The 24,849-nt window shown below is 38.6% G+C and overlaps 3 protein-coding genes across 8 annotated transcripts; 2 read left to right on the top strand and 1 right to left on the bottom strand.

The window, feature by feature from the left end:
• On the top strand, positions 1 to 8,111 carry LOC111450659 (large proline-rich protein bag6-B). Of its 5 annotated transcripts, none has more exons than XM_023090892.1 (17): positions 33 to 107; positions 243 to 271; positions 913 to 1,038; positions 1,203 to 1,320; positions 1,906 to 1,983; positions 2,714 to 2,832; positions 2,925 to 2,999; positions 3,102 to 3,263; positions 3,626 to 3,695; positions 3,785 to 3,966; positions 4,202 to 4,366; positions 4,495 to 4,566; positions 4,654 to 4,783; positions 4,869 to 5,288; positions 6,694 to 7,028; positions 7,219 to 7,299; positions 7,762 to 8,111. In XM_023090892.1, exons 3-17 carry the CDS (start codon positions 916 to 918, stop codon positions 7,768 to 7,770), a joined length of 2,139 nt encoding a protein of 712 aa, XP_022946660.1. In that variant the 5' UTR covers positions 33 to 107; positions 243 to 271; positions 913 to 915; the 3' UTR covers positions 7,771 to 8,111. The 5 variants fall into 5 exon arrangements, with proteins under 5 accessions (XP_022946659.1, XP_022946660.1, XP_022946661.1 ...); XM_023090893.1 differs by lacking the exons at positions 33 to 107; positions 243 to 271 and adding an exon at positions 357 to 413 and having other exon boundaries at positions 4,869 to 5,102; positions 5,160 to 5,288; XM_023090891.1 differs by lacking the exon at positions 243 to 271 and having other exon boundaries at positions 1 to 107.
• LOC111450655 (110 kDa U5 small nuclear ribonucleoprotein component CLO) lies at positions 2,827 to 24,849 on the bottom strand. 2 transcript variants are annotated; one of them, XM_023090883.1, is made up of 13 exons: positions 24,745 to 24,849; positions 23,235 to 23,995; positions 22,762 to 22,830; positions 21,465 to 22,658; positions 21,272 to 21,370; positions 21,024 to 21,182; positions 20,667 to 20,752; positions 20,326 to 20,524; positions 19,319 to 19,429; positions 18,834 to 19,040; positions 18,070 to 18,209; positions 16,540 to 16,543; positions 2,827 to 2,860 (listed from the first exon to the last, which is right to left on the bottom strand). In XM_023090883.1, exons 2-11 carry the CDS (start codon positions 23,976 to 23,978, stop codon positions 18,111 to 18,113), a joined length of 2,967 nt encoding a protein of 988 aa, XP_022946651.1. In that variant the 5' UTR covers positions 23,979 to 23,995; positions 24,745 to 24,849; the 3' UTR covers positions 2,827 to 2,860; positions 16,540 to 16,543; positions 18,070 to 18,110. The 2 variants fall into 2 exon arrangements, with proteins under 2 accessions (XP_022946651.1, XP_022946650.1); XM_023090882.1 differs by lacking the exons at positions 2,827 to 2,860; positions 16,540 to 16,543 and having other exon boundaries at positions 17,697 to 18,209.
• On the top strand, positions 11,641 to 17,409 carry LOC111450665 (probable protein phosphatase 2C 27). Its single transcript, XM_023090900.1, has 5 exons — positions 11,641 to 11,674; positions 11,919 to 12,073; positions 13,266 to 13,463; positions 16,355 to 16,566; positions 16,709 to 17,409. Exons 1-5 carry the CDS (start codon positions 11,656 to 11,658, stop codon positions 17,268 to 17,270), a joined length of 1,146 nt encoding a protein of 381 aa, XP_022946668.1. The 5' UTR covers positions 11,641 to 11,655; the 3' UTR covers positions 17,271 to 17,409.

Here is a 24,849-nt window from a genome sequence, read left to right as displayed (position 1 = left end):
AGCTCTCGAGGGCCGCCCCATCTTCCCTCCTCTCTCCCTCACAGGGTCTCACCGCCCCTTCAGAATTACCACCACCACCACCACCACCACCACACACCACCGTCACTGTAAGATTTCTCCAACCTTTTCCCTTTTATTGCTTTAAAGTTCTTTTCTTTCTCCGCCCCCTCCACAGAGGAACCACCAAAATCCTCTCTCTTAATCATCTCTTTCTCTCTCTACATACCCTTTTTCCTGTTCAGGCGTCACTGTGCTTCGTTTCTTCACAAGGGTATTGATTATTATCCCTGTTTTCACTCTTTGTTCATCTGATTCATCCATATTTTCGCTCATCAGGGTTTCTTTTTTTTGTGTTTCTTCTTTTTCCCAATATGAATTTTGGGTCATCATCAGTTTTCTGTATTCTTGCTGCGGTGAATCTGGAATCTGGATTCTTGATCTTGCTGTTTTGATTCTGGGATTGGCTTGATTTTCATTTTCCTCTTCTGGGTTTTGATTCTCAGACAGTTCATGTGGAGATACTGAATTATCCTATGGATTTGATTGCGTTTTCGTTTCCCCAATTTCATATGATTTCTTGTTTGGTTTCAATGTTTGATCGTTTTCATTAGATGATGGATATTGAAAGAGTTTCTCGCTTATGTTGTCCAAGGAGTTCATTTCATGTTTTACACCAAAAAGAAGATTGTAGTTAAGTCCTTAGTTAAAATTTTCGACCATGTGTATATGCTTCATGCATGTCCTCAATAAGTTCAATACAGTTTGCTTGCTTAATTCCTATAGTCAGGGATAGCAATTAAGTGTTGGGTACAATCATGCCACTAAATGTCAAGCATTGCAAGCTTTTGGCTCATTTTGTTAGTTTTAAGGAATAAGGTGAGAGTTTCTTACTCCTTTTTCTTTGATTTTCAGAGTATGGGAAGCAATTTTATCGACGAAACTACCAGCTGTGGTGAGGCTGATGGGTCTGAAACCACTATTGAGATTAAGTTAAAAACTTTAGATTCTCAAACCTATACTCTCAGAGTGGATAAACAGGTTAATATCTTCACTTTCTCTTAGATCATCAATTAACTCAAGATGATGTTTTGTTAGAAATCTGATTGGTTAAATGTGTACTTAAATTTTATTCAAGTTTGTAGCTTCAATGAAGCGTTATTACTTCGAAATACTATTGCATTAATTTTTGTGAACTTGTATAGATGCCAGTCCCTGCTTTGAAAGAACAAATTGCTTCTGTAACTGGTGTGTTGTCAGAACAACAGCGTCTTATATGTCGAGGAAAAGTTCTGAAGGATGATCAGCTCTTGTCTGCCTATCGTATCCTTATATAATTTTACTATATTTCTTTATTTTTTCACCGAACATTGATTGATACCCTTGAAGTACTAAGCTCACAAGTATCATGAATCTCTGATAAACAAAGGAATTAAGTTCATCCTTTTTTCTTTTTTGGTGACGTTATATAGGATGCTTGGACGTTGCTTGTGTTGTATATGTGGTTTTGGATTAATCTTCTTGTGAGAGGAACAATAGAATTTTTTGGGTCTTTATGGTGAGAGGAACAATATAATTTTTCGAGCGCTCGAGAGATCTTCGTGTGAGGTTTTGTCCCAAGTTAGATTATGTGTTTTTATGGGTTTCTGTTACCTTGTAATTATCCGTTAGGTCTTATTTCTCGTGATTGAGGCCCCTTTTGTAGCTTGCCTTCCTGGGTTTCCTTTTTTGCATGCCTATGTATAATTTCATTTATTCTCAATGAAAATTCGGTCATTCATTAAAAAAAAGAAAACTTGTGTAGTGTGGATTTTCATGCTTACTGCAAATCATTCAGTATTATGTATCTTGTGATCACATGATCTTTTAGTTGGAAATATATGCTCGTTATTCTTTAATGGGAGTTAGACGTTGAAGACGGTCACACCTTGCATTTGGTGGTCAGGCAGCCTCTTCCACCATCAGAGACTTTGTCCAATCGGCCAGGTTCAGTTTGTTTTCATGCATCAGTACTCTTATATAAGTATTTCTCAAGGTTGCCTTCAGTCCTTTTTTTTTTCTAAGTCTTGAAGGTAAATTCTGCTACCTTCATTTGTTATCAAAGACCGAAGGCAACCTCGAGGCATATATCTAGGCATAACCGCATAATTCTTAAGTTGCAAGGGATGCCAAGTATGAAATCTCAGGATTATCACTAATGCTAGAAAAAAATGAGTGTTAATATCAGGAAGTGATGTGGAAGGAAAGAAGAAAAGAACGGTAGGAATTAGCTTACTATGGAAAAGAAACACCTATGGCCGTGTCCTCGAATCAGCGTACAACATAATTTAAAGACCGAGGCAACTACCTTATGGACCAATGTAGTCTAAGGTCATTCTTTGAAATATTTTGTTTGGAAGGAATTAAAGAATTTTCAATGATGAATTTTGAGATCGGGGGAAATTGTAGCCCAAGCCTTCGGCTTCTACTTGGTATACCTTTTTGTATGCTCTTTCGGTTGTATCCCCCTGTATCTCTACTTTCATAGATTGATACGAAGTTTTCTTCTTGATTTGTGGATAAGACCTTCAAACTTTCAACCAGAAAACGAGGGTAGTAGGGACCTCCTACTTCCTAATTTTTTAGTGTTGCTCTACCATGAACCGTTCGCAACGATTTTAATCATGTCTACCATTGATGCGTCAACTAAATTTTCATTACTGAAAATTGTTTGCAGAGACTGATCCAAATTCGAGTACGAGTCGTGTTCATAGCAATCGGGTGGCTCCTGGTGTGGTGATTGAAACTTTTAGTATGCCTGTTCAAGGGGATGGTGTACCCCCGGAAATCAACAGGGTCAGTCTATGACTTGGAGGATGAAGTGCTTTCAGGTTCTTGGTGTAGTCTGTTTTAGGTGTGTAACTAAATGCTATCTTTTTTCTGCACAGATTGTTTCCGCCGTTCTAAGTTCAATTGGACTTTCAACCTCTGTAACCGGCAGTGAAGTGATGGATGTCGTCAGGGTAAACTTTCATTTCTGAACTCTAGTTTCCTTTATTTGTGTCGGTTCATCATGTGTCATCGTGTGCACAATTCTATCTTGCTCAAATGAGTTGTGTCTGAAGGAAATTGACCAACAAAGATCTGGAGAGCGGGTGATTGCAGCTGGGATGATAGATTTGAACCAGCATCAATCTGGTGACAATGGCTCAAGGCCACTATCTGATAGGTTTCATGGCACATCTGGACATCCATCGATTCCTTCTTTAGGATCGTTTCCTCCTCCTGTAAGTTAAGACTTGGAATTCTTTAGGAACTCGAGTCTTTTTTCAGCTTAACATTTACGTTATATCTAGGATTCTCTGATTATTGGTTGTGCTTTATGTGATTCTATTAACAAAAATCTTGTTTTCAAGGTTTACCCTTAATGTACAAGTAAAAGGATAGATGAGAAGTGATACTATATTGGATGTTTTTTTTTTTTGAACTCCTAATAGCATTTCGACTTTTAAAAAACAGAACGAGCCTTTGAAAACAAGCAAGCATAGACTACTGATACTTTATTTCTTCCCTTCACGAGTTGTTTTTTTTTTTTTTTTCGGAAATTCATCTGGTTGAAACGAATGGTAGTAATTCTTGGTGTTTGCAGGTAATTCCTGATTCTTTGGCAACTTTGTCTCACTACCTCACTAATATGAGGCGTGATTTTGAAAATATCGGTATGTTCAGTTCTGTTAGACAAAATTTTGTCATCTTATGGCAAGTCTCCTAATGTGTAATAAATATTTGTTTATCATGAAATGGTTAGCAGGCAGAGTTGGAGGAAATAATGGTCAAGAAGCTAATACTCATGGAGCTGAGGAAAGTAGCTCTAATTCCTCAACTCGTCCAAGCACCACCCATGAAAGTTTCCCTACTCCTGCATCGTTGGCTGAAGTCATGTTTTCTACTAGACAGATGCTTACAGGGGAAGTCTCGGAGTGCCTTCTCGTGCGTTCTAGACCATCTAATACTCACAATTACTTTAAACTTTTGGTCTTTCTTCTGTCAAGGGTTTGATGATTAGTCCTTAATTTATCATACGTTTCCTTTCAACTTGTGAACTAATTGGTGAATGCAGATAGATCAATATTACTTTTCTTAAGGAACTAGGTTTCGTTTTATGAGCCTTCTGTCGACTAAGAAGTTAACACATTTTTAATGTTTTATGCTTATTTGCTGGTAGCAACTCGGAAGACAACTGGAGAATCATAGGAATGTTACCGATCCTACATCAAGGATGAACACTCAGTCTTCTGCCTGGAGAAGCGGAGTTCTATTTAATAACCTAGGTGCATATCTCCTTGAACTTGGTCGCACTATGATGACATTGCGAATGGGCCAAAATCCTGTATGTTTTTCTTTCATAATGGCTTCCTTTTAGTTTAAATGGTTTCTTCATTTCTCTCTGTCTGTTTCAATTTCTGGATGGTAGCTTAACCTTCTGTGCATGTTTTCAATTTGATGTACGATGTGCAGTCCGAAGCTGTTGTTAATGCTGGACCTGCAGTTTTCATTTCCCAAACTGGTCCTAATCCTATAATGGTTCAGGTAGTTTTTTCGAACCTTGCTGGAGTTTGACTATTTGTCAAGGTCGAGTTTATATCTTCTTCTGCTAATAATAACTTCTATAAACAGCCTCTCCCCTTTCAACAAAATCCAAGCTTAGGTCCAGTTCCCATGGGAGCCATGCAGCCTAGCCCTGCACTAATACATGGTCTTGGTTCTGGATTTCTTCCAAGGCGTATTGATATACAAATTCGAAGAGGTAGCTTGCAAATGTAGCGTTTTCTTAACTATTCATCGAATGTTGGATGTCTAGAGTAATCATATTTACTTCCACTAATTTCAAGGTTCACCAACTACGGCACCCAATAGCAATCCAGAGGAACGCAGTGGAGCTCAGCAGCCTTCAGGGCAACAAGAAGCAGGCAGAGATGTGGGTGAAAATCCCACCAATCAAGCAACCACTAGGATTGTAGAGGGCCCAAGTGTGGGTGGAGAATCTGGAGTGCGAGTAGTGCCACTTAGGACCATGGTTGCAGCATTACCCGGACCCTTTAGCCGCTTATCTTCAAATTCTTCTGGTAATTCAATTGGGTTATACTATCCTGTTCTTGGAAGATTTCCTCACCCTGCTTCAGGAATTGCAAGGGGCGAGCGAGGAAGTCAAGCTTCATCAGCGCGTCAATCTACCGGCCTCCAGAATGAACAGCATACAACTCTTGAATCTGTTGTGGAACAGCTGAATGCAGAAGAGGCTGCGAGAGATGGTAATGCTATTATCCTTGAGGTTTATTTAATATTGAAACTGTGAATTTCTTGTTCTTAAATCCATTGATACATCTGTTTGGGTTTTGGTAGTTCTTATTAATGCTGCTGCCATTTGTATGCAAAACTCTAGCTTTTGTGTAACTACTTGTGTACCTACTTGTAGCTTTTGTATAATTGCTAGGATCATCAGGTGCCACAACCTTCAACTCGAGTATAAGTTTGTATAGTCACTGGGAAACTTACTGGTTAAGGGGCTAGACGTTCGAGTTAATTCTTTTAGGCCCCCCTTTGATAGCTTTTTATTCTTACCGGGGCTCCCCTTACTTGGTTTTCCAAAAACCATCTCTTTTTGGGCACTGATCATTGAAAAAATTGAAGGAAGATTATCGGCTTGGGAATCCGCTTTCTCATCCAATGGGGGTAGGCTCATTCTCCTTCAAGCCACTCTTTCGATCTCCCAACTTGCTAACGATCGATATTTATTTTGCCTACTAAGGTTGGTGAAGAGATTGAAAGATTAGAGGGCATAATGACGAAGGGAAGCATCTTGTTAAATGGTCTAAACTCCTTTATCCTACTGATCAAGAGAGCCTTTCTAAGCTTAAAACAGCCTCTTTGAAGGAGATTTGGAACGATCATTTCAGCTTTTGGGACCTTAAACTTGTGCGAAATTTGAAAGGTGGCGAGGCTTCGGAATGAGCTGAACTTAGCATGGTCTTGGCTCTATCACCCTCTCCTAACTGGAGTATGCATGGAAGTGGCGTCTTAATCCTGATGGTCACTTTTCTACAAAATCTCTTTTAGCCAATATGAGTGATCACAGCAATCTTTTGGAGACATCTTTGGCTAGAGGTATTTCGAGAGATAAATACCCAAAGAAGATCAAATTTTTCCTGTGGGAATTGGCTCACAAGGCCATTAATACCAAAGCTGCTCTCCAAAAAAGAATGCAGAATCTGGCCATATCCCCTAGGTGGTGTTTTATGTGCAACACCAATGTCGAATCGCAGAATCACCTTTTCCTCCATTGTTCTTTAGCTCGTAAAGAGTAAAATATATGGTGCTTTTGGTTGTTCTTTGGCTTTTCCGAGAGATGTTGTCTGCTCATCTTAGCTCTATTCTCCTGGGCTACCCTGTCAAGAAGGCTAAGGCTCTTTTGTGGAATGCATATCTCGTGCCTTTTTTTGGGTTATATCGAAGGAAAGAAACCATGTCTGCATGGAAAAAGAGCATCCTTTTGACGTGTTCTTTGATCTTGTCGTTTATTATCCTTTTTGCTTCATATTCTTATGCTTCCCCTTCATTATTCTACTCATAATCTTCCACAATATTAGGCCTTCAACCAATCAAAGCAGCAGGTTTTATCTAATGCACATGGTATTGACATCTACATATTGTTTACAGCTAGGGCCCAAGGTAACCTAGAATCCGAACGACAAGTTCCTAGCAATGTTGTCCAGTTTCTTCGGACTCTCTTCCCTGGTGGTGAAATCAACATTGAAGATGCCAGTTTCCAGGAGATTAGTGGTTCTGTTCCTGCCCATCATTCAATGGTGGCATCAAGTTCTGTCTCAAATGTACAAGAATCAGACCCAAGAACTACTGATGAGGGAATGTTTTTGTCCAACATATTTCACCAAATCATGCCATTCGCATCTCAACGAGGCAACGATCCAGATATGCCTTCCGTAGAAGCAAATGCCTCTGAGAATCGGAATGTTTCAGATTCGTCTGCACAAGTAATCGATTCTGATCATATTGCTTCTGATCTTCTGATTGCTCTGTTAATTTTGAACAAACTGGGGTTTTATCTGTTGTAAATCATGATTCCATGCAAACTTAGAAAGGATACATGTTTGAATTTCCATTTTGCATCTTCATATGCACTTTTTTTTTTCCCACAAAGATCTAAAAAGTGGGTTTTTGCAGGCTTCATCAAATGGAGATGCTGAGACGTCACGCAGACGTACTGATGCTGAATCTGATGCTCCAAGTACAAAACGTCAAAAGGTGCTCTTGCTGTTTAATTATCGATTTCATTAATCATTCCATGCATGCCTATCACCAGATAATGTTGTTTTGATTTGACTCTTAGGTTGGTAATATAATGCATGTTATGTCTATTGTACTTGCAAAAGCAAGTATGAACAGATAGATTCACTGAAGTGGGGCTTTTATGTAGTGTTCGACTGTTGTGTCTATGATAAAATTGATAGAATTGCTCGTAAGATCCCACATTGGATGGAGAGGGGAATAGAGCATTCTTTACAAGGGTGTGGAAACCTCTCCCTAACGAACGCATTTTAAAACTTGGAGGGGAAGCCCGAAAGGGAAAGTGCAAACAGGACAATATCTGCTAGCGGTGGACTTGGGCTATTACATTGCTAGTCGAGGAACATTAATGAATGGATTATAAATATGATTTCAGTAATGCTAAGCAGAGTTATCCCTTTCTACGTTTCTTTATTGCAGAAAGATTGATCCAAGAAAGGCGACCAGAGATTCCGGGATCTTAATCTGAAGTTGCACCTTCGAACTTCTGGGAACGTTATCACAAAACCGAATCAATTGTGGAATTCCCTTCACAAATTGCGAGGAGTGCCACAGCCTCTGCGAATTAAGTGTACTATTTTTCATTCTCTTCTTTGCAATTCCCCGCCCCCTCCCCTAGCCCCGCCCTCCCCATCACCTTGTACGATATCGTGTGACATTACTATTTTACCCCTTTGCCCATCGTCTGAACCCCAAATGGAAAAGAAGTAAAATGAAAGCATTTTTCGAATTTACAGTGATCCCATATATGTGAATGGCCTTTAAAACTATTAGATCAAACTCAAGTTTGTGCTTTTAGCTGATTCTACATTGATTTGAATGCTTCTTGGAACTCTGAGATTGTATGGTGGTGCGCCAACACTCATCTTTCCCTTTGCATTTGGCCTTTTCAGGTTGCAACAATATCTATATGGAAGAGTAAGAGAGTAATTGCACAAAAGAATTGCATCATTTATTACATTTTGCCTTTGCTATCCATGATCTCATCTGGGTATACATATGGTTTGGTTTGAACTCTAAATGTCAGAATATTATGAATTCTTTGTTTGTGACTCGTTTAACATGTTTAGATGCTCGAGATATGTGACTTGTATTGTCCGTGTTTATTAGGTTTCCCTCAGTGTTCGAAACCACGGGTTGTGACCCAATGGTCAATAAGAGCGACGTAAATAATACTGAGTTATGTCGAAAACAAGATGCAGTAGGATTAGAAACTGTTTTATTGTGTTCTATTTGTTGAGATTTCTTGTCTTGTTTTTGGAAAATTTGAGGTTTTGAAGGCACCAACTTGTTGTCAGTTTTATAATATGAGACTGTCTTTCTTGAGGATTAGGAATGAAATAAGTGGCGGAGATGGAGACAGGGAAGGCTTCCCTGCTCTCGCCGTCCCGTGAACATGATCGAAAGATCCTTGTAGCGTCTTGATTTGGAAAACAGATCTAGCTTTCCACGTTAAACTTAGCTGTCTTAGGTTCCAATAGGGTCCACCTCTTGTGTTGTGGGGCTCTACTTGGTTGGCATTACCCTATAAAAAGTTGGGCATTGTTGGATTAGAGATGCAACAAAAGAAGGCATCTTTCCAAGGTTGGGTTGTCCATAGAAAAGGATTTGTTGGGGTTGGCATCCTCCAAGCCAAGGCAGGAATCCTGGTAGTCCCTTTAAGCTTTGTTCTGGTTTTGTGGCCCATTTATATGCTCCATGTGGCTGTGGATTTAGATTCTTTTGATCATCAATGCCTTTCTAAACGTCCCTATCTCTTGTCTTGCTGCTTATTTAACTCATTCCATGTGATTGCTACTTATAATATTGTGGGAACTATCGGATCCCGAACATAGAACACTGAACGTAGATCACTACCAAATTTCGTACCATATACTCTGCTTTCTCAACTTTGCCTCTTTTTGTCAACGTCGATCCTTCTTGTATGTTTTGATAGATTGAGCCTTCAGATTCCACCTTATTGGTTTTCTTCCATCAAACGATAGGCTCCGTTTGGTAGCACCATTTTAATTTCATACGGACCTGGGGACCATTTTCCGAACCTTTGTATCAAGAGGTAAGATAGTTCTTCACTGGTTGTGTGTGAGGAGTCTGTGTAGCGGCTCATATGGTTTGGGTTGGGTAGTTCGGATTGTTTAAGTCATCGGGTTATATGAAAAGTCACTGATATCTATTTTACTCGGCATTTTTCTATAATATTTCGTTAATTTAAATCCCACCGACTTAACTAATAATTTAAAAAAGAAATCATACAATAATATTATTATTAATTAACTAATATAGTTGGAACTTTTTTGGGAAGCCCACAAATTGTTGTTTGGCTTATTAGGCAAATTTGTCCCTTTTTTGGGAGCTTGAGAAAAAAATAAAAATAAATAAATAAGACTCGAAAATGCAAAAATAAAAATATAATAATAATAATAAATAAATAAAATAAAATAAAATTTGAGGTTAGTGATTGTGTTGCGTGGCCATATATGACAAAATGGTAGTGTGAACAGAATCAAAATTTATGAATATTTGACCTTTCAATTTAATAAATTTATTTATATTTAATATATTTAATATCTACTTTAATTTTATTAAAGTGACGGGTTACTTTTTAATTTAATTTAATTTTTTTTATAGTAAAATATAAATTTAGTTTTTGGTCCCTAAATTATTATAAATTTATAATTTTGAGTTAAAATTCTTCTCGAAATAAATTATTGATTACCATTCTAAAGGTCGAGGGTTGAATTTTCCCCCTTAAAAAAAGTTTTATATTGACTAAATTATAAAAATTACTGATGCAATAGTATCCTTGAAGGATACTACTCTCCGAGTATAAGCTCATTAGAGCTTTGGTGAAAATTAGGTCATAGATTAGTGGAGTAATGTTCAATTTTCCTCTCGAGTTACCATGTAATGACTCAAATATTACGTATAGTCGTTAATTTCACGGTTTAAAAACACGTCTGTTAGGGAGAAGTTTTCACATTCTTATAAGACTGTTCCCCTCTCACATTCGCCCTCTTGGGTGCCAACGGCAAATCACTCGATATTTGGCTCTGATACGATTTGTAATAGCCCAAACCCATCGCTAGCAGATATTGTCCACTGTGGCCCATTACCTATCACAATTTTGAAACGCATTTATTAGGGAGAAGTTTCTACACCCTTACAGAAAATACTTTGTTCCCCTCTCCAATCATTATGGGATCTCACGTATCGTTCAAAGTCTCAAATTTTGTTCAACACTCTAATGAGTTTTTACTCTAGTTTTGAAACATCGTAATAATGCACGTGGCAAAATTCACAATTCTTTTTAAAAATTATTTATAATTTACCCAAATAATACTTTTTGACGATCGATATTACTTTGGAATATATAAATCGAAAAAAGTAGGTATCCCTACATTAATATCTTTATTAATATTTAATATTGCATTCTTTTACTCAGATTTGATCTTGTATTACCGTTGATTTCGATAATTTATAGGTCATGTAACGATGTTCTTGCATTCAGTAAATACGCTCACAAATTTTTATAATGTTTAATGGCATCTCCAAATGGATTCGTTCGTCGAGCTTGCACTTTATATAGTGCGATGGAGTTCACGACGATACGTTGTGGTAGTCAGTGCTACAATTGATGCACATAGAGGTTCGTATACGAGTTACGTGCTTAGATATAAAAACCCTAGTAGGTGTTACATCACTGGAAATAGAGCATCTTATGGTAGCAGTGCATATATATTATTACATGTTCAGATATAAAAACTCTATTACGTGCTCTCAGGGAGAGAAAATTTCAGAAGATACTGCACCTATTTATATCTAATGACGTTCATCACAACGTTGGATACATGTCTCCTATTACTCAAACTCAAACACAAGATGATGTCAGCTCTTTCACTTCAGGTAATAATGTTGACACCTGGATCACAATAGTATGTTTTTCGTGTTGATCCCTCATCTTAGGCTCACAGTGAGGTCGGTCCCTCAACATCATATGCTTGTGGGGACACAGAGAGCATGAACAATAGTTATACCCTAAAGAACCTGCAAAGGAACTAAAAGAGCAACATTAGGCACCAATAAGTCGTCGTTGACAACCACTTCATCGTTGGTGACATTCGTCTTGAAACACTTGTTCAGTTATGAATTATCAGAAAATAAAATTAAAAAGAAATTAAAATTTAATCTATATATATATATATATATATATAATAAAAAATAATTAAAAGAAATCCGGAAAGTTCTTGTTGACTCAACGCTCCATATTTCTTCCTTTTTTCTGTTTTTGTTTGTTTTCGTTGTTTCTCAGTGTTTATGTTCCTCAAAAACAGAGGTTTCCCCCTTTTTCTTTTCGATTTTGTTTTTGATTTCTGAATTTGTGAGTACATATTCTGAGAATCTTCTTCAACCTCTCCATTATTTTGCTCTGTTTTCTCTCTTTCTCTCTCTACCTTTGTGCTTTCTTCTGTTACTTTGGATTCCCACCCACTGCAAGTTGAACACAAACTGAACCACCAAAGTTCTTACAACTTTTTTATTTTTCTTCTTTTTTATCGTCATGTGTGTGACGGATGCAGAGCAGGTTGGGACTGAGAGGCCGAATTCTGGGGTTAATAATACCATGCCTTGGCCGTTGCATTGTGATTTTTTGCAGAATCAGATGGGGAATCCTGATAAGCAGCCTGCTCTCATTGGAACTAGCGATCGAACCCGCTCTGGGAATTCTTTTCCTGTATGAATTTCGCTTCCTTCTCTCTCAATTTCTAGGGTTTTTTTCTCTTCTTTCCTGGTGGATTTCTGTTAGATTCGTACTGGGTTTTCCTCTTTCTTGTTGGATCTTTGATTAAATTTGCGATAAATTTGTTCTGTTGTTCTTCTTTTATCGAATTCTCTGATGGGTACCATGAATTTGATTCTTAACTGAATGTAGCTGATAATCCATGTGTTTGGACACTTTTTTCCCCCTTTTTTCTGTGTGTTTGGGGGTGCGTATGAACTGCTGGTGGGTTTAAACTCAGCTCTGTGTTAATTTGATCTAATGGTTTCTTTTCTGGTTCTATCTGGATTTGCTAATTCCAAATCTGTTTGTTAATATTCAAATATAGTTTAGTTTTTTCCCCTTCACTGTAATTGATTTGAAAGTACTTGCGTTTCAGGAACAGCTACTTTTTGTCGTTAATCTGCTTCTTAAAAGATTCTGATACTTTGGTCCTTTTATGTTTTAATTGTGGGTTTCATAGTCTAGAAAAAGGGTTCTTGTTTGCGTAGCTTGTACAATTTTTACTTTAATTTATGGTCCCTGGAGATGGACCAAAAGAAAAGGACAAGGGAGAAAAACCAATAAGAACTGTTCTATTCATGATTACTACTTCAGGGTAATAGGATCTTTTTGTTGAACTGTTTGTTGAATTTTTTTCTGCAACTTTGACTACGAGTTCGTTTGTCTTGTAATCCATTGAGATTTACGTGCCGTGTATAAAGGCAGACTATGCCAACTGATACCACCTTTGAGTTGTCGAATTGCCCCTGGTCTCCCTTGTACGAACGAAGGCTAACTCTAGAATGTAAAGTCTTGTTAGTTGATATGGATCCAAACTGACCAAGACTTCCCTGAAATTGAATACTTGTATGGCTTGATTGATCTGAACCGATAGATTTTTCGAAAATCACGTCTGTTGAAACTTCTTTATAACTAGATGGGTTCGCTTTGGTTCTTCGTTAGTTGTTAATCTGGCTCCTTGAAGAGCTTTCGTTTTTTAAATTCTATTGATGTGGTTGTGTGGAAGAATTGTTCTTGTAGAGAGTGGGAATGATTCATCCGACTGTCGGACGACTAATTGTCATAGCATGAACTAAATATTTCCTTCTATTGGCTTTACATTCCTCCCTACTTGTTGATATTTCCTTTCTTTTGGTTTATGTAGCTAGAAAGCATTTCCGAGGATGCTGCATTTATAGATCGGAAAGACAACCCATCTACTTTTGTTCCGGCGCTTAGATCAGGAGAATGGTCTGATATCGGAAAGCGTCCTTATATGGAGGACACTCATGTATGCATTCATGACATGGCTAAGAAGTTCGGCTGTAGTTTTCTCAACGAGGAAGCTGTCTCCTTCTACGGGGTAAGTTCAAGTATATATTTTGTGTACTGCAGTTACAGTTTAGATTAAATGAATTATTGTGTTAGAGCATAGTAGAACTGTTATTTCCTGAGGTTTATACTCCGATTTGAGAGTTTCCTCTGTGAGTTCTAGTGAATAATTCTCATTTGAGATGAGAAACTGACAGAATCTGAACTTTAATTCTATCCATGGATATAACAGCCTTTTGTCATTAGTTCAGCTAGGATTTGAGCATAGGAGTTGTTTGAGAATGTTCGTGAATGATCTAAATAAGGAGAAATTTGAATCTATGCCAGATTTTTTGTTGGATACCAGGGAGGAATCATAATTTTTGGATTTCTTCGTAGAGCTTGTTTTGACCGTTCTTGTAACAGCCCAAGCCCAAGCCCACCACTAGGGGCTTGGTCTCTTACAAATGGGATCATAGTCAAACACTGGGCGGTGTGCCAGCGAGGACGCTGGATCCCGAAAGGGGTGGATCGTGAGATCTCATATCAATTGGAAAGAGGAACGAGTGCTAGCGAGGACGCTGGGTCTTGAAGGGGTGTGGACTATGCCCACATCGGTTGGAGAGGGGAATGAAGCATTCTTTATAAGGGTGTAGAAACCTCTCCCTAACAGACGCGTTTTAAAAACCTTGAGGGGAAGCCCGAAAGGGAAAGCTCAAAGAGGACAATATCTGTCAACGGTGGGATTTGATTGTTATAGTTCTCCTCTTAACCATAAAACAAACTGCATTTAGTTAGACCATGATTTTTTAGTGGTATCTGAGCCACATTGGTTGGGGAGGAGAACAAAACACCCTTTATAAGGATGTGAAAACTTTCCCCTAGCATACGCGTTTTAAAGCCTTGAGGGGAAGCTCGAAAGGAAAAGCCTAAAAGGACAATATCTGCTAGCGGTGGATCTGGGCCGTTACAAGTAGAGTGTGTGTGACGAGTTAGGGTGCTTAGGACTTGCATCGAGTAGTTGCAGGCCTATATTGTGTGAGAATCTAACAAGATGTCTAAAAACGTACGTGTCCAACCAGAAATCTACCTGAACCATGCACTTTTGAGCTTTATATGGTAGAGACTGTCCATCCCTTGGTGAGATGCAAGTAGGCAAGGTGGTGGAGGCTATTGATTAGGTGGGGGTGTAGCGTAAGGCACCTTTGTGGAGGCCGCGTCCAATAGGATCTTATCAACATCAAATACTCCATATATAGCATACGGTCGTCAAATTGACAACAAACATTTAAGACACGTACTTCAAATCTTCAACCAAATTGGTAGAATACATGATCCAAATCTTCCAACATTTTTTTGCACAAGAATACCACTTGAGAGTTGAGACCCAAAACCATATACGTTAAATTTTGGACAAAGTTTAGGAAATTAGTGTTTTTGTAACAGCTCAAGCCCACCGTTAGCAGATATTGTCCTCTTTGGGCTTTCTCTTCCGAGCTTGCCCTTAAGGTTTTAAAACACGTGTGGTAGGGAGAAGTTTCCACACCCTTATAAGTAATACTTCGTTTTCCTCTCCAACCGACGTGGGATCTCACAATCCACCCCTCTTGGGGCCCAGTATCCTCGCTAGCACACCGCTCGGTGTCTGGCTCTGATACCATTAGTAACAGCCTAAGCCCACCACTAGCAGATATTGTTCTCTTTGGGCTTTCCCTTCCAGGCTTTCTCTCAAGGTTTTAAAACGCGTTTAGTAGGGAGAGGTGCAGGTTTACACACCCTTATAGGCAATGTTTCGTTCTCCTCTCCAACTGGTGTGGGGTCTCACAATCCACCTCCTTGGGGGCCAGCATTCTCGTTGGCACCCTGGTCGGTATCTGTCTCTCTGATACCATTAGTGACAGCCCAAGCCCACCACCAGCCGATATTGTTCTCTTTGGGTCTTCCTTTCTAGGTTTCTTCTCAAGGTTTTAAAACACGTATGGTAGGAAGAGATTTCAACACCCTTATAAGCAATGTTTCGTTCTCCTCTCCAAATGATGTGGGATCTCACAATTTCTTTCTTTTTAATAAAAAAGAAATCAAGCAGTCATTCCCTACTTTCCACTTTGAGGACAAGGTAATATGTTTCGATGGGTAGCACCGGTAAGCCGTGGTCTATTCTGCATATGCTGGACATAGGAAGAAGGAACAGATCCAGGAATATATGTGTTAATTACTTTTAGCCAATGCAAGTTGCACTGGTAGGGAAGCATTTGGCTTGTGGGGTTCAATAGTATTATTGCCATTGTTCAATAAGGAATAGGGTAAGGGAAGGCCTGAGATTGCTGAGATTGAGATTGTATATGTATGGTGTAAATAGAGATAGCGTAACAGCTCAATCCCACCACTAGCATATAGCATATATTGTTCTCTTTGAACTTTCCCTTTCGAGCTTTCCCTCAAGATTTTTAAAATATGTCTGCAAAGGAGAGGTTTCCACACCCTTATAAAGAATATTTCGTTCTCCTCCTTAACCAATGTGGGATCTCCCAATTCACTCTCCTTCAGGGTCCAGCGTCCTCGATAGCACTCGTTTCCTTCTCCAACCGATGTAGGATCTTATAGATAGCTACTTTAAACAAGACTCAATATGGCTCGTGTAATTGGAGTCAACCAAGCTCTCAGGTCTATTGGTAGAGCTAGTTTCTGTAGCTCGTCTCTAGCCATATATAGAAACATATACATTTGTTTAGACCTAGTCCTATCTGCAAGGTTTCTATTTGTACCGAAAACAGGTGCTGGCGCCTGAGTTCATTGTATCAAGCCCCTCCTCTTGAGAGTGGATTTTAGACTGAATAATATATCAAGATATTAGATCTAGGCTCTGTGCTTTGTTGAAAACCATGAGTAGAAACTTCTGATATTCAGCTTGTCATAAATAATTGGCTTTGCTTGAACAAATAGGTATTTGACGGTCATGGAGGAAAAGGCGCCGCACAATTTGTTCGTGACCACTTGCCGAGAGTCATTGTTGAAGATTCTGACTTTCCTTTAGAGCTCGAAAAGGTGGTTACGAGATCATTTATGGAGACTGATGCAGCTTTTGCTAGATCTTGCACTCTTGAAACATCTCTGTCTTCTGGCACAACTGCACTGACTGCAATGATATTTGGAAGGTAATCACTTGCTTCATCGGAATTTAGATTTTTCGGTACTTGCGAAGCTCGTAGTTTTCTTGCCAAATGTCTTTTTGGGCAGTCTCCTGAGATACAAAGCTTTTGGTCTTCTGGTTTTTATATTTGTCATCATTTCAAACAGGTCTTTGCTCGTAGCAAATGCTGGCGATTGCCGAGCAGTACTGTCAAGACAAGGACGTGCAATAGAAATGTCAAAAGACCACAGACCATGCTGCACAAAAGAAAAAAAGCGAGTCGAGGCCTTGGGTGGATTCATTGATGACGATTATCTAAACGGCCTGCTCGGGGTTACACGTGCTATAGGAGATTGGCATCTTGAAGGAATGAAGGAAACAAGTGAAAAAGGTGGACCATTAAGTGCCGAACCAGAACTAAGATTAATGACATTGACAAAAGAGCACGAGTTCTTGATCATCGGTAGTGATGGAATATGGGACGTCTTCACAAGCCAGAACGCTGTCGATTTTGCTCGGAGGAGGCTCCAAGATCACAATGATGCAAAAGTTTGCTGCAAGGAAATAGTAGAGGAAGCCATAAAGAGAGGAGCAACAGACAATTTAACAGTAGTTTTGGTTAGCTTTCACTTGGAGCCTCCACCACCGGTAGTTTTTCAGAGGCCAAGATTTAGAAGAAGCATATCTGCAGAGGCTCTTCAGAACCTCAAATTTCATCTAGAAGGATAGACAATTAAGACATTCTTTGTTGTTAATTGCCCAGAGGTTTGATACTAAACCAATGGATTAGAGTTTGTTGTTGTGTACACAATGAGCTTTCATGGGGTAGAAAGTTTCAGCTCTTCATTGTGTCATTTTATTGAGCTTATTTTGGGTGATACCTCATGAAACAGAATGGAAATTAGGATCTTAAACAAAAAATTTTGGAACTGTATAATTAATTACACTTCCTTTTCTTGATTGGTACCAAATTGATGGTTATATGTCCCTGCATCTTGTCCCTACTTTGTTTTCTTTTGCTGGTTACCAAAAATAACCACCAAGGAAGAACCTGCAAAAGGATTATAGAAATCAAAATGAACTAGTTTTAAGAATGAGCTTAGCACATATCGATAATGATCCTACCATGGATTCAATTTCATTGCAGTGGAAAAAGAAACCGAAATTAAACCACTTTCAAGAATAAAAATAGGATTTCAAGAGATCCCTCAGAATCGAAAATCGGATTTCTAATTTGGTCTAATACCTACAAAACATGAATATATCACTAAGTAATCTAACATGTAAATCCTCGTTTCACATTACAAGGTTAAGGCATACTTACTCTAAACATCACAAGTAAAAATTGCTAAAATATATATTCAGCTTCTATGTCCCTCAGAATTAGCAGACAGGTGAGCACCAGGGCAATTCTCTGAAGATAAGAACGATAAATCTCAGGCTGCCAGCCTCGCTCCTGTGAGAATAATGGTTGTTGACACGAGGCAGGATGTTGGGGGAAAGTGAAGAGAAACAACTATGGTACAACACTGGTACAATATTTGTTGATTTGTATCAACCAACCTGAGCTTATATCATTTGTTGATGAAGATCGGCGGCTTGCTGAGCCAGCTCGACCATCATGGCCTCGTCAAAGAACTTGTTTATGCTCACATCCTCGCTCATTCCCTGCAAATCCCAGTACAGCTAACATATTAAGGCAAGGACTCTCTGTTTTCATTTTCTTCAAGCTATAGGAAATAACCATTAAGATAAGCAAGACAAAGAAAGCAATTTTTTTAAGGAATACAGGAAAAAAAGAACGATTTTCTGTGTCACAATGAGGTACGGCAAAAAAATTAGCAAATGTATTTTCATTTTTTAATCCCCGAGTGGTTGGGTCAATTTATGCACAACTCAACTATTCTCACGAGACAAACATTTGACCCTAATACATTTAGTTGTCAAAAAATTTTTACACGATATTAAATCCTAGGTAGGGTATACCTTTAACATCAACACATCCAATAAAGTTGATTGTTTTTGTTAAGACTCTATGCAGCCAAACATAATTCTTTTTTAAATCATGCAGCTTCTTCGATGTAAGATATTTCTAGGCAATTGTTAGAGAAAATTCTTAGGCATTAAACCAGTTTCGGGAAATAAAACATATAATTACGAAGACACGTGTGAATTTCAAGTTTTGAAGTTTGGTTAGTGTGCAAAGAACAATATAAAGGCATGCATGCATAGCATACAACAGCACATGAATGCGAGAAAAGATTGTGAACAAAAATTAGCAGAAGGTCTAACCTTTCTACGCCTTGTCTTCACCATGAATTCACGAGCAAGGTGTTGTATTGGTGCTGGCTCAAGAGGTCGCAAAACAATGCTCTTATCAAGGGGATCACCAGGAACGATTGCCCAATGGTCAAACACGGAGAGACAAAAAGCTTGGCCTTGTGTGTGATACCGCAAGTCCGTTTCAAAACCAAAAGATTCTATAACAGGTAAAAATGCCTGAAAAGCAGTAAAAGGTAAAACAAACAATTAAGTTAATCATGCCTTCATATACTATAAACTTACTCATGAAAATAAAACCCCATTGACCAGATCGAAAATCTATGACAGTGAAATGAACAAGGGTGTCTCAACTATAGAGAGCAGTTTGTCACTACTCAGTGATTCAATGCAGCAAGTCCACTAAAGCCGAGAGGTAAACATCCAACAATATTAAATGTAATTATCATGATCGATAACATTTGAGTTAAAGAGGAAGAAATGTTTAGTCATTAAACCTTGACGATGTAAGCTGGAGTCCCTGGTTGAGCAACATCAGCTGTAACATGTCCACGCCTTCGGGACAGGACAGTATAGATTGCAGAGACACAATCAATTGGTGTTTGTATCTGCAATGAAATAATAAGGAAATTACTCAAAACATCATAGATGAGTTGTAATGCTGGGATAAAATGCTTTAGATTTGGATTCAACTTAGAAGCACTCTTCAAAAAAGTCAAAAACACCAAAAGTATTTTCCAAAGAAACCAATATTACTTCTTTTGTAGTGACTTTGGCAAATGTGAAATGAGGGATAACACCTAGAATTATTTTATGGCCATTCATATCGTGGTTGCTCCTCTTCCCCTCCCCCAAACCCTTGGATGCATGGCGGAATCATAATTTGTAGTTTCTCTCTCCTATATCTAAAAGTAAAGTGGCTAGGCACAGTGTACCAGTCTCGTAGAATAATTCTCTTGGTATTGTATTTTATCAAGTATTTTCTACTAACAGTTTATTCACAATACCAGCTTCCTTTTAACTAATTAACCTCGACTCTCCACATGCTCTCTCTCACCAACATTTTTCTCGGGCATATCTTTTTTTAGTTGTCTTTCTTTTACTAATTAACCTCTACTTTATTTTACCTACTACTAACTAACCTCGACTTTCTTTTACTAATTAACCACTAATCTCCACACACTCTCCCTCACTTCCCTCCGCACTTCTCACCAACTTCTCTCTCGGGCATATTTTCTTTTAGTAGTCTTTCCTTTTACACACACAATTTCACTTAGAAATATATCTTTACATATTTATTCTCTCTCTCCAATTCTCCGAACAAGGAAGTGGTTGATTAAGCACTTTTTGTTGAAGCAATTATGAGAGTGGTTTTAATAAAATACCTCTCAAAAGCACCCCAAACACACCCTGAGAAAGCCTCATCACAAACATTTAGAAATCTCATCACCACCAAAGAGTTAGCGAAAAAAAAAATTGACTGTATAAAATAAGAAAGTGTTACCTCAACATAGTATACTGGTTCCATAAGTCGTGGGGTTGCCATAAGAAAAGATGAATAGGCCACACGTCGAGCTGTGGGAATGATCTGACCAGACCCACGATGCAATGGCTCAGGTGCAATTCTTGCATCAACGATTTTGAACTTTACATTTCTGATGGGTTCATCACAAAGTGGTCCTTCTCTAGCCCCCCATTGAAACCTGTTTAAAGTAAACGGTTTACAATGGGGAAAAGGGGCAAAAAGCAAGAAAATTGAAAAAAACAAATAAATAAAAAGGGCTAAGCCCCTGGGTCCCCTCCTCCCCCAGAAAAGAGAAAGAGAGAGACATCAAGATAGTTTACCCTTGAACAATGGAATCCTTGACGGCATTGAGCAAATTCTTGTCTACTTCAGAAGAGAGCGTATCATCTAATAGAATGTTAGGTCCCTGAAAGTTTATTAAAAGTTTAAACATCAAGAACAAAAGTAAAGTACAAACACATGCCGCCTATCAAATTCTTAAACTTTATATGATAGAAGATGCTAAAATTAATGTCTAATAAAGGATAAGTCTAATGAAAAATTATACTTCAAATAAAGTCAATCTGCAGTGAAAAATTACCAGTTTCAATTTTACCCTTCGACAAGGAAGCCTCAACTTATGGGTACATTTAGAGGATATATATTTGAGTAAAGAGATTACGAGCTACAAAAGTTACCTGCTTATCTGGGCCAAATGCCCATATGGACCTTGCAGCCAGCAAATCCCATTCATATTTTGTCTGGAAGAAATCCCCGAGTTTCTTTCTTGACCAATCAAGACTTACTACACTATTCTCAATGTCTTCTGCAAGTCCTCTCTCCAACGGCTCTGCGATCTAGAGAAAAAATTGAAGTACCACATCACATTTCAAGAATTTAAAAGCTCCAGAATAAACAAAAACAGCCAATTTTGAAAATTGCCTACCATGGTTATTTTATTCTTCTTGTTAGGAGTCTCAGCAAAACATTTCATCGAAGAAGACTCTACAACTGTTTCACAAAATGAGACGACCGGATCGGCTACCTATATAATGGGTTACAGAGAATATCCATCAGAGAAGAACAAAGAAAAAGAAAAGGGGGAACAAGAAGAGAGGGGCAATTGAATAAAAGAATACCTTAACCTCTACTTCCGAATAGAGCTCTCTAAGATCCTTCATAATTGAATCCAAGTACAGCTCTCCTGTGCCTAAAATGGTATGCTCACCAGATTCCTCAACTTTAGTTATTGCCAGAGGATAACTTTTGCTGATCTTCCGAAGACCCTCTACCATCTTTGGTAACTCACTTGGATTTAGAGGCTCTGTAGCTGTTTTCACCACAGGAAGGGTATTGAATTGTAGTGGTCGGAATATGTAAACGTCCTCATCGTAATCTACATTAGACAGAGTTGCAGTTTTCATAATAGATGCATCCACTCCCTCAATGAGAACCCAAGATCCAGGAGGAGCCTCAGCAATGGGAATCCTGTCTCGAGCTTGATAAAGCCATAATTTTGTTACTTCCTTCACTGTCATATCTTCCTCATCCTCTGGTGAATAGCCTTCACCCAATACCCGAACAGTCTGCCCCGTTTGAATCTTACCACTATAAACCCTACCAAATGCATCAAAGACACTGCAGTCTGACTTGGGATATAGTTTGGTGACATTGACCATTAAAGGCCCAGAAGGATCACATTCCTTCATTGCTTTGTATATCACAGAGTCTTTAGGCCCAGTATAAATATGATCAACCTTCCGAGAAGAAGAATCCCTGGGAGAAGGTATGTGCTGAACTAGCATGTCAGTGAATCCGGAAGCTCCACCAAAAACTGAACTACAAGCCAGTCTCAGCAAAGGCCTGACATTCAACTTGTAAGCTGCATTGCTAAGAGTAACACCAAGCTCCGAAAGAGTAGTCTCGACACTTTTCCTATGTTCACCAATGACTTGACTATATATTTTGTATAGTGGCTCTAGCACAAATTGGACAAATGACCTTTCCCCTCCACTTGCAGGTGGTTTTTTCTTGAATCCTCTGGTATCAGAATGAAAATAGTAGTCTCCCCAAAGACGAGATGCAAACTTATCAGCATCAAAAGGGATTCCATGAAGTTTGACATATAACTTTGCAAATGATTGCAAAGTAAATGACCATCCTGCAGTAGCACTAGCAAAACACACGTTTCCAGCCGCTGGGTCAATGACTTGGACATTTCCAGCAGTAGATGAGGCAGCAGATATATAGTTATTAATAACTTCTAACGTATGCCTTAATTTATAGTATGCATCCCTTGGGGGCAATTTGAGTTCTGTAATCAGCTTGTCAACCTAGATACAAATACTGCATTAGTATAAAATAAACATGTGGTGTTTGAAGGGATCCAACTTTCAAAAATCTAATAGGAAATTAAAAGGAGTCCAGTAGGCTAACCTTGTTAATTACAACAACAATGGGCAAGCGCTCCTGAATTGCATGGCGCATAGCCCTCTCTGTATTGACCTGTAGGTTGTAGAGTACAATCTCATTAATGAATCTATTATCCCATCCTCAGCGCTCTCTCCATAAGACAGCAATATCAGTAATTTCATAATATATAGAAACTACATGCAAGGAATATCGAACAACCCACACTGTTTATATGGTTAAATATTGCAGTAAAATGATTGCAGAAATCCTAAACATATGCAAAGAGCATTAAGTACTCCTCCATTGATGCTAAAATGAGGTGCCCTAGCCACAGGTAAAAGTAAATTGGGATATGAAATGATGTTTAAACCGCTAAGAAAATAAAAGGGAAATTTGCTAATTCCCTCGCAACTATTGATTATGCAAAAAAATCTAAAAGTCAGCATATAAAGCTAAAAGTAAATAAAAGAAACTACGATCGCGACTTATTTACTTACCATAACTCCTTCAGCAGCATCGACAATCAACACTGCACCATCAGCCAGTCTAAGAGCAGCAGTCATTTCATCAGAAAAATTGGTATGGCCAGGGGTGTCCATTATATTGCAAAGGTATGATTTTGAATTGCCGTCCTCGAGGACTAGTGACATAGGAACTGCCTTAATTGATATTCCTCTCTCCTGCTCGTCAATCCTTGTATCTGTGTACCTCAGATGTTTCTCTCCTTTAATATCAAATGTTGACATGTGATGTGTTTGCTCAACCAACATATCCATGAAAACTGTCTTTCCATGATGCAAGTGGCCTACAAGTGCAACATTGCGAACCAATGTTGGATTGGACATGAGACCCACCAGAAATTGGTTTGAAACGTAAGTGCTAGAATCTTTTACCCCAACCTCAAACTTTATATTTCTAACAGGCTTAATGATTGGTTGCTCAAGTGGTAGTTCATCTTCATCCATAACCAATGTTTCAACATCATCACCATAAACCTCTTCTGCAGTTGGATAATACTTTTTGTCCTCAGCAAGGACAATCTGGTTGTCCATATCGACGTCATTAGACGTTGTAATCCAACCATTTGAAGCACCACCTGCGTCTTCACCATCTGATACACCTTCATCATCGTCAGGCTTCTCCATAAGGTCTTCATCTTCATCTTCTATGTCACTATCCTTGTCAGAATCAATTTCTGGCCCTATGTAGTTCCCAAACTCATCATACAAGCTATCATCCATGCTTAGTATTCTCAAAGCTGCAATATTACATGAGAAAGTAACTTTATGTTGCAATCTATTTAACTAAAAAGGCCTGGAATTCGATAATGTAGCTACTGAATACAGTCTGGGATTGATGCCTATTTTTTTTATACATTTGAGAGGGAAATAATCAACAAGCAGAAAGACAGAACTTTCCTTACTTTTTTATACAAGAAACACTTTTCATTGATATGATGAAAAGTTGCATAATGCATTATCAATCAAGCCAAAACTAAAAGATCAGCCACTCCAGAAAAGGACAATGAATTAGGGTTTTTTAAGAGTTGTGGCAGGTACTCCAAACTCCCCCTTCCCTCCACCGCACTCTCTCCATCTCTCTCCTTCTCTCTCCCAGCCCTTACATTTTTTCTCTCCAGTCACCTAAACCCTAAACCCTAAACTAATTTCCAAACTATACACCCAATAAACTCTCTAATCCTCCTAATGACACCAAAATTGAAACCCACACTACATCATTAAGAAAAAAAAAACCATGAAATTAGCGGGAAATGCAACTATATCAATGAACATTAGGAACAGGAAATACATCTGTTCTTCTAACACTGAAAGACAGAGTGAAATGGGCTCTCAGATCCTCCCAGTATTCAGAAAATTTCCAGTTCATTCCATAAGCTCAAAAAGAAGAAATAAAGCGAAGTAAGTTAGGATTCGTGCAAATCGAACTATCCTTACCACGAATCAATAGAAATTCAACTCAGAACCGGAAAACATCAGTAAAACTTACCTCAAAGACAGAAAAAGCTTCTCCAAAACAACTATGGTGCCTACGGTAGACCAAATGCTGAAAGAAGGGTACTGAAGCGGGAGGGAGAGGGTTTATCGAGCAATT

Source organism: Cucurbita moschata, unplaced genomic scaffold (assembly GCF_002738365.1).
Source record: "Cucurbita moschata cultivar Rifu unplaced genomic scaffold, Cmos_1.0 Cmo_Scf00012, whole genome shotgun sequence".
NCBI lineage: Eukaryota > Viridiplantae > Streptophyta > Magnoliopsida > Cucurbitales > Cucurbitaceae > Cucurbita > Cucurbita moschata.
Note: the sequence above shows the minus strand (reverse complement) of the source record. Positions and strands in the feature narration are given on the sequence as shown.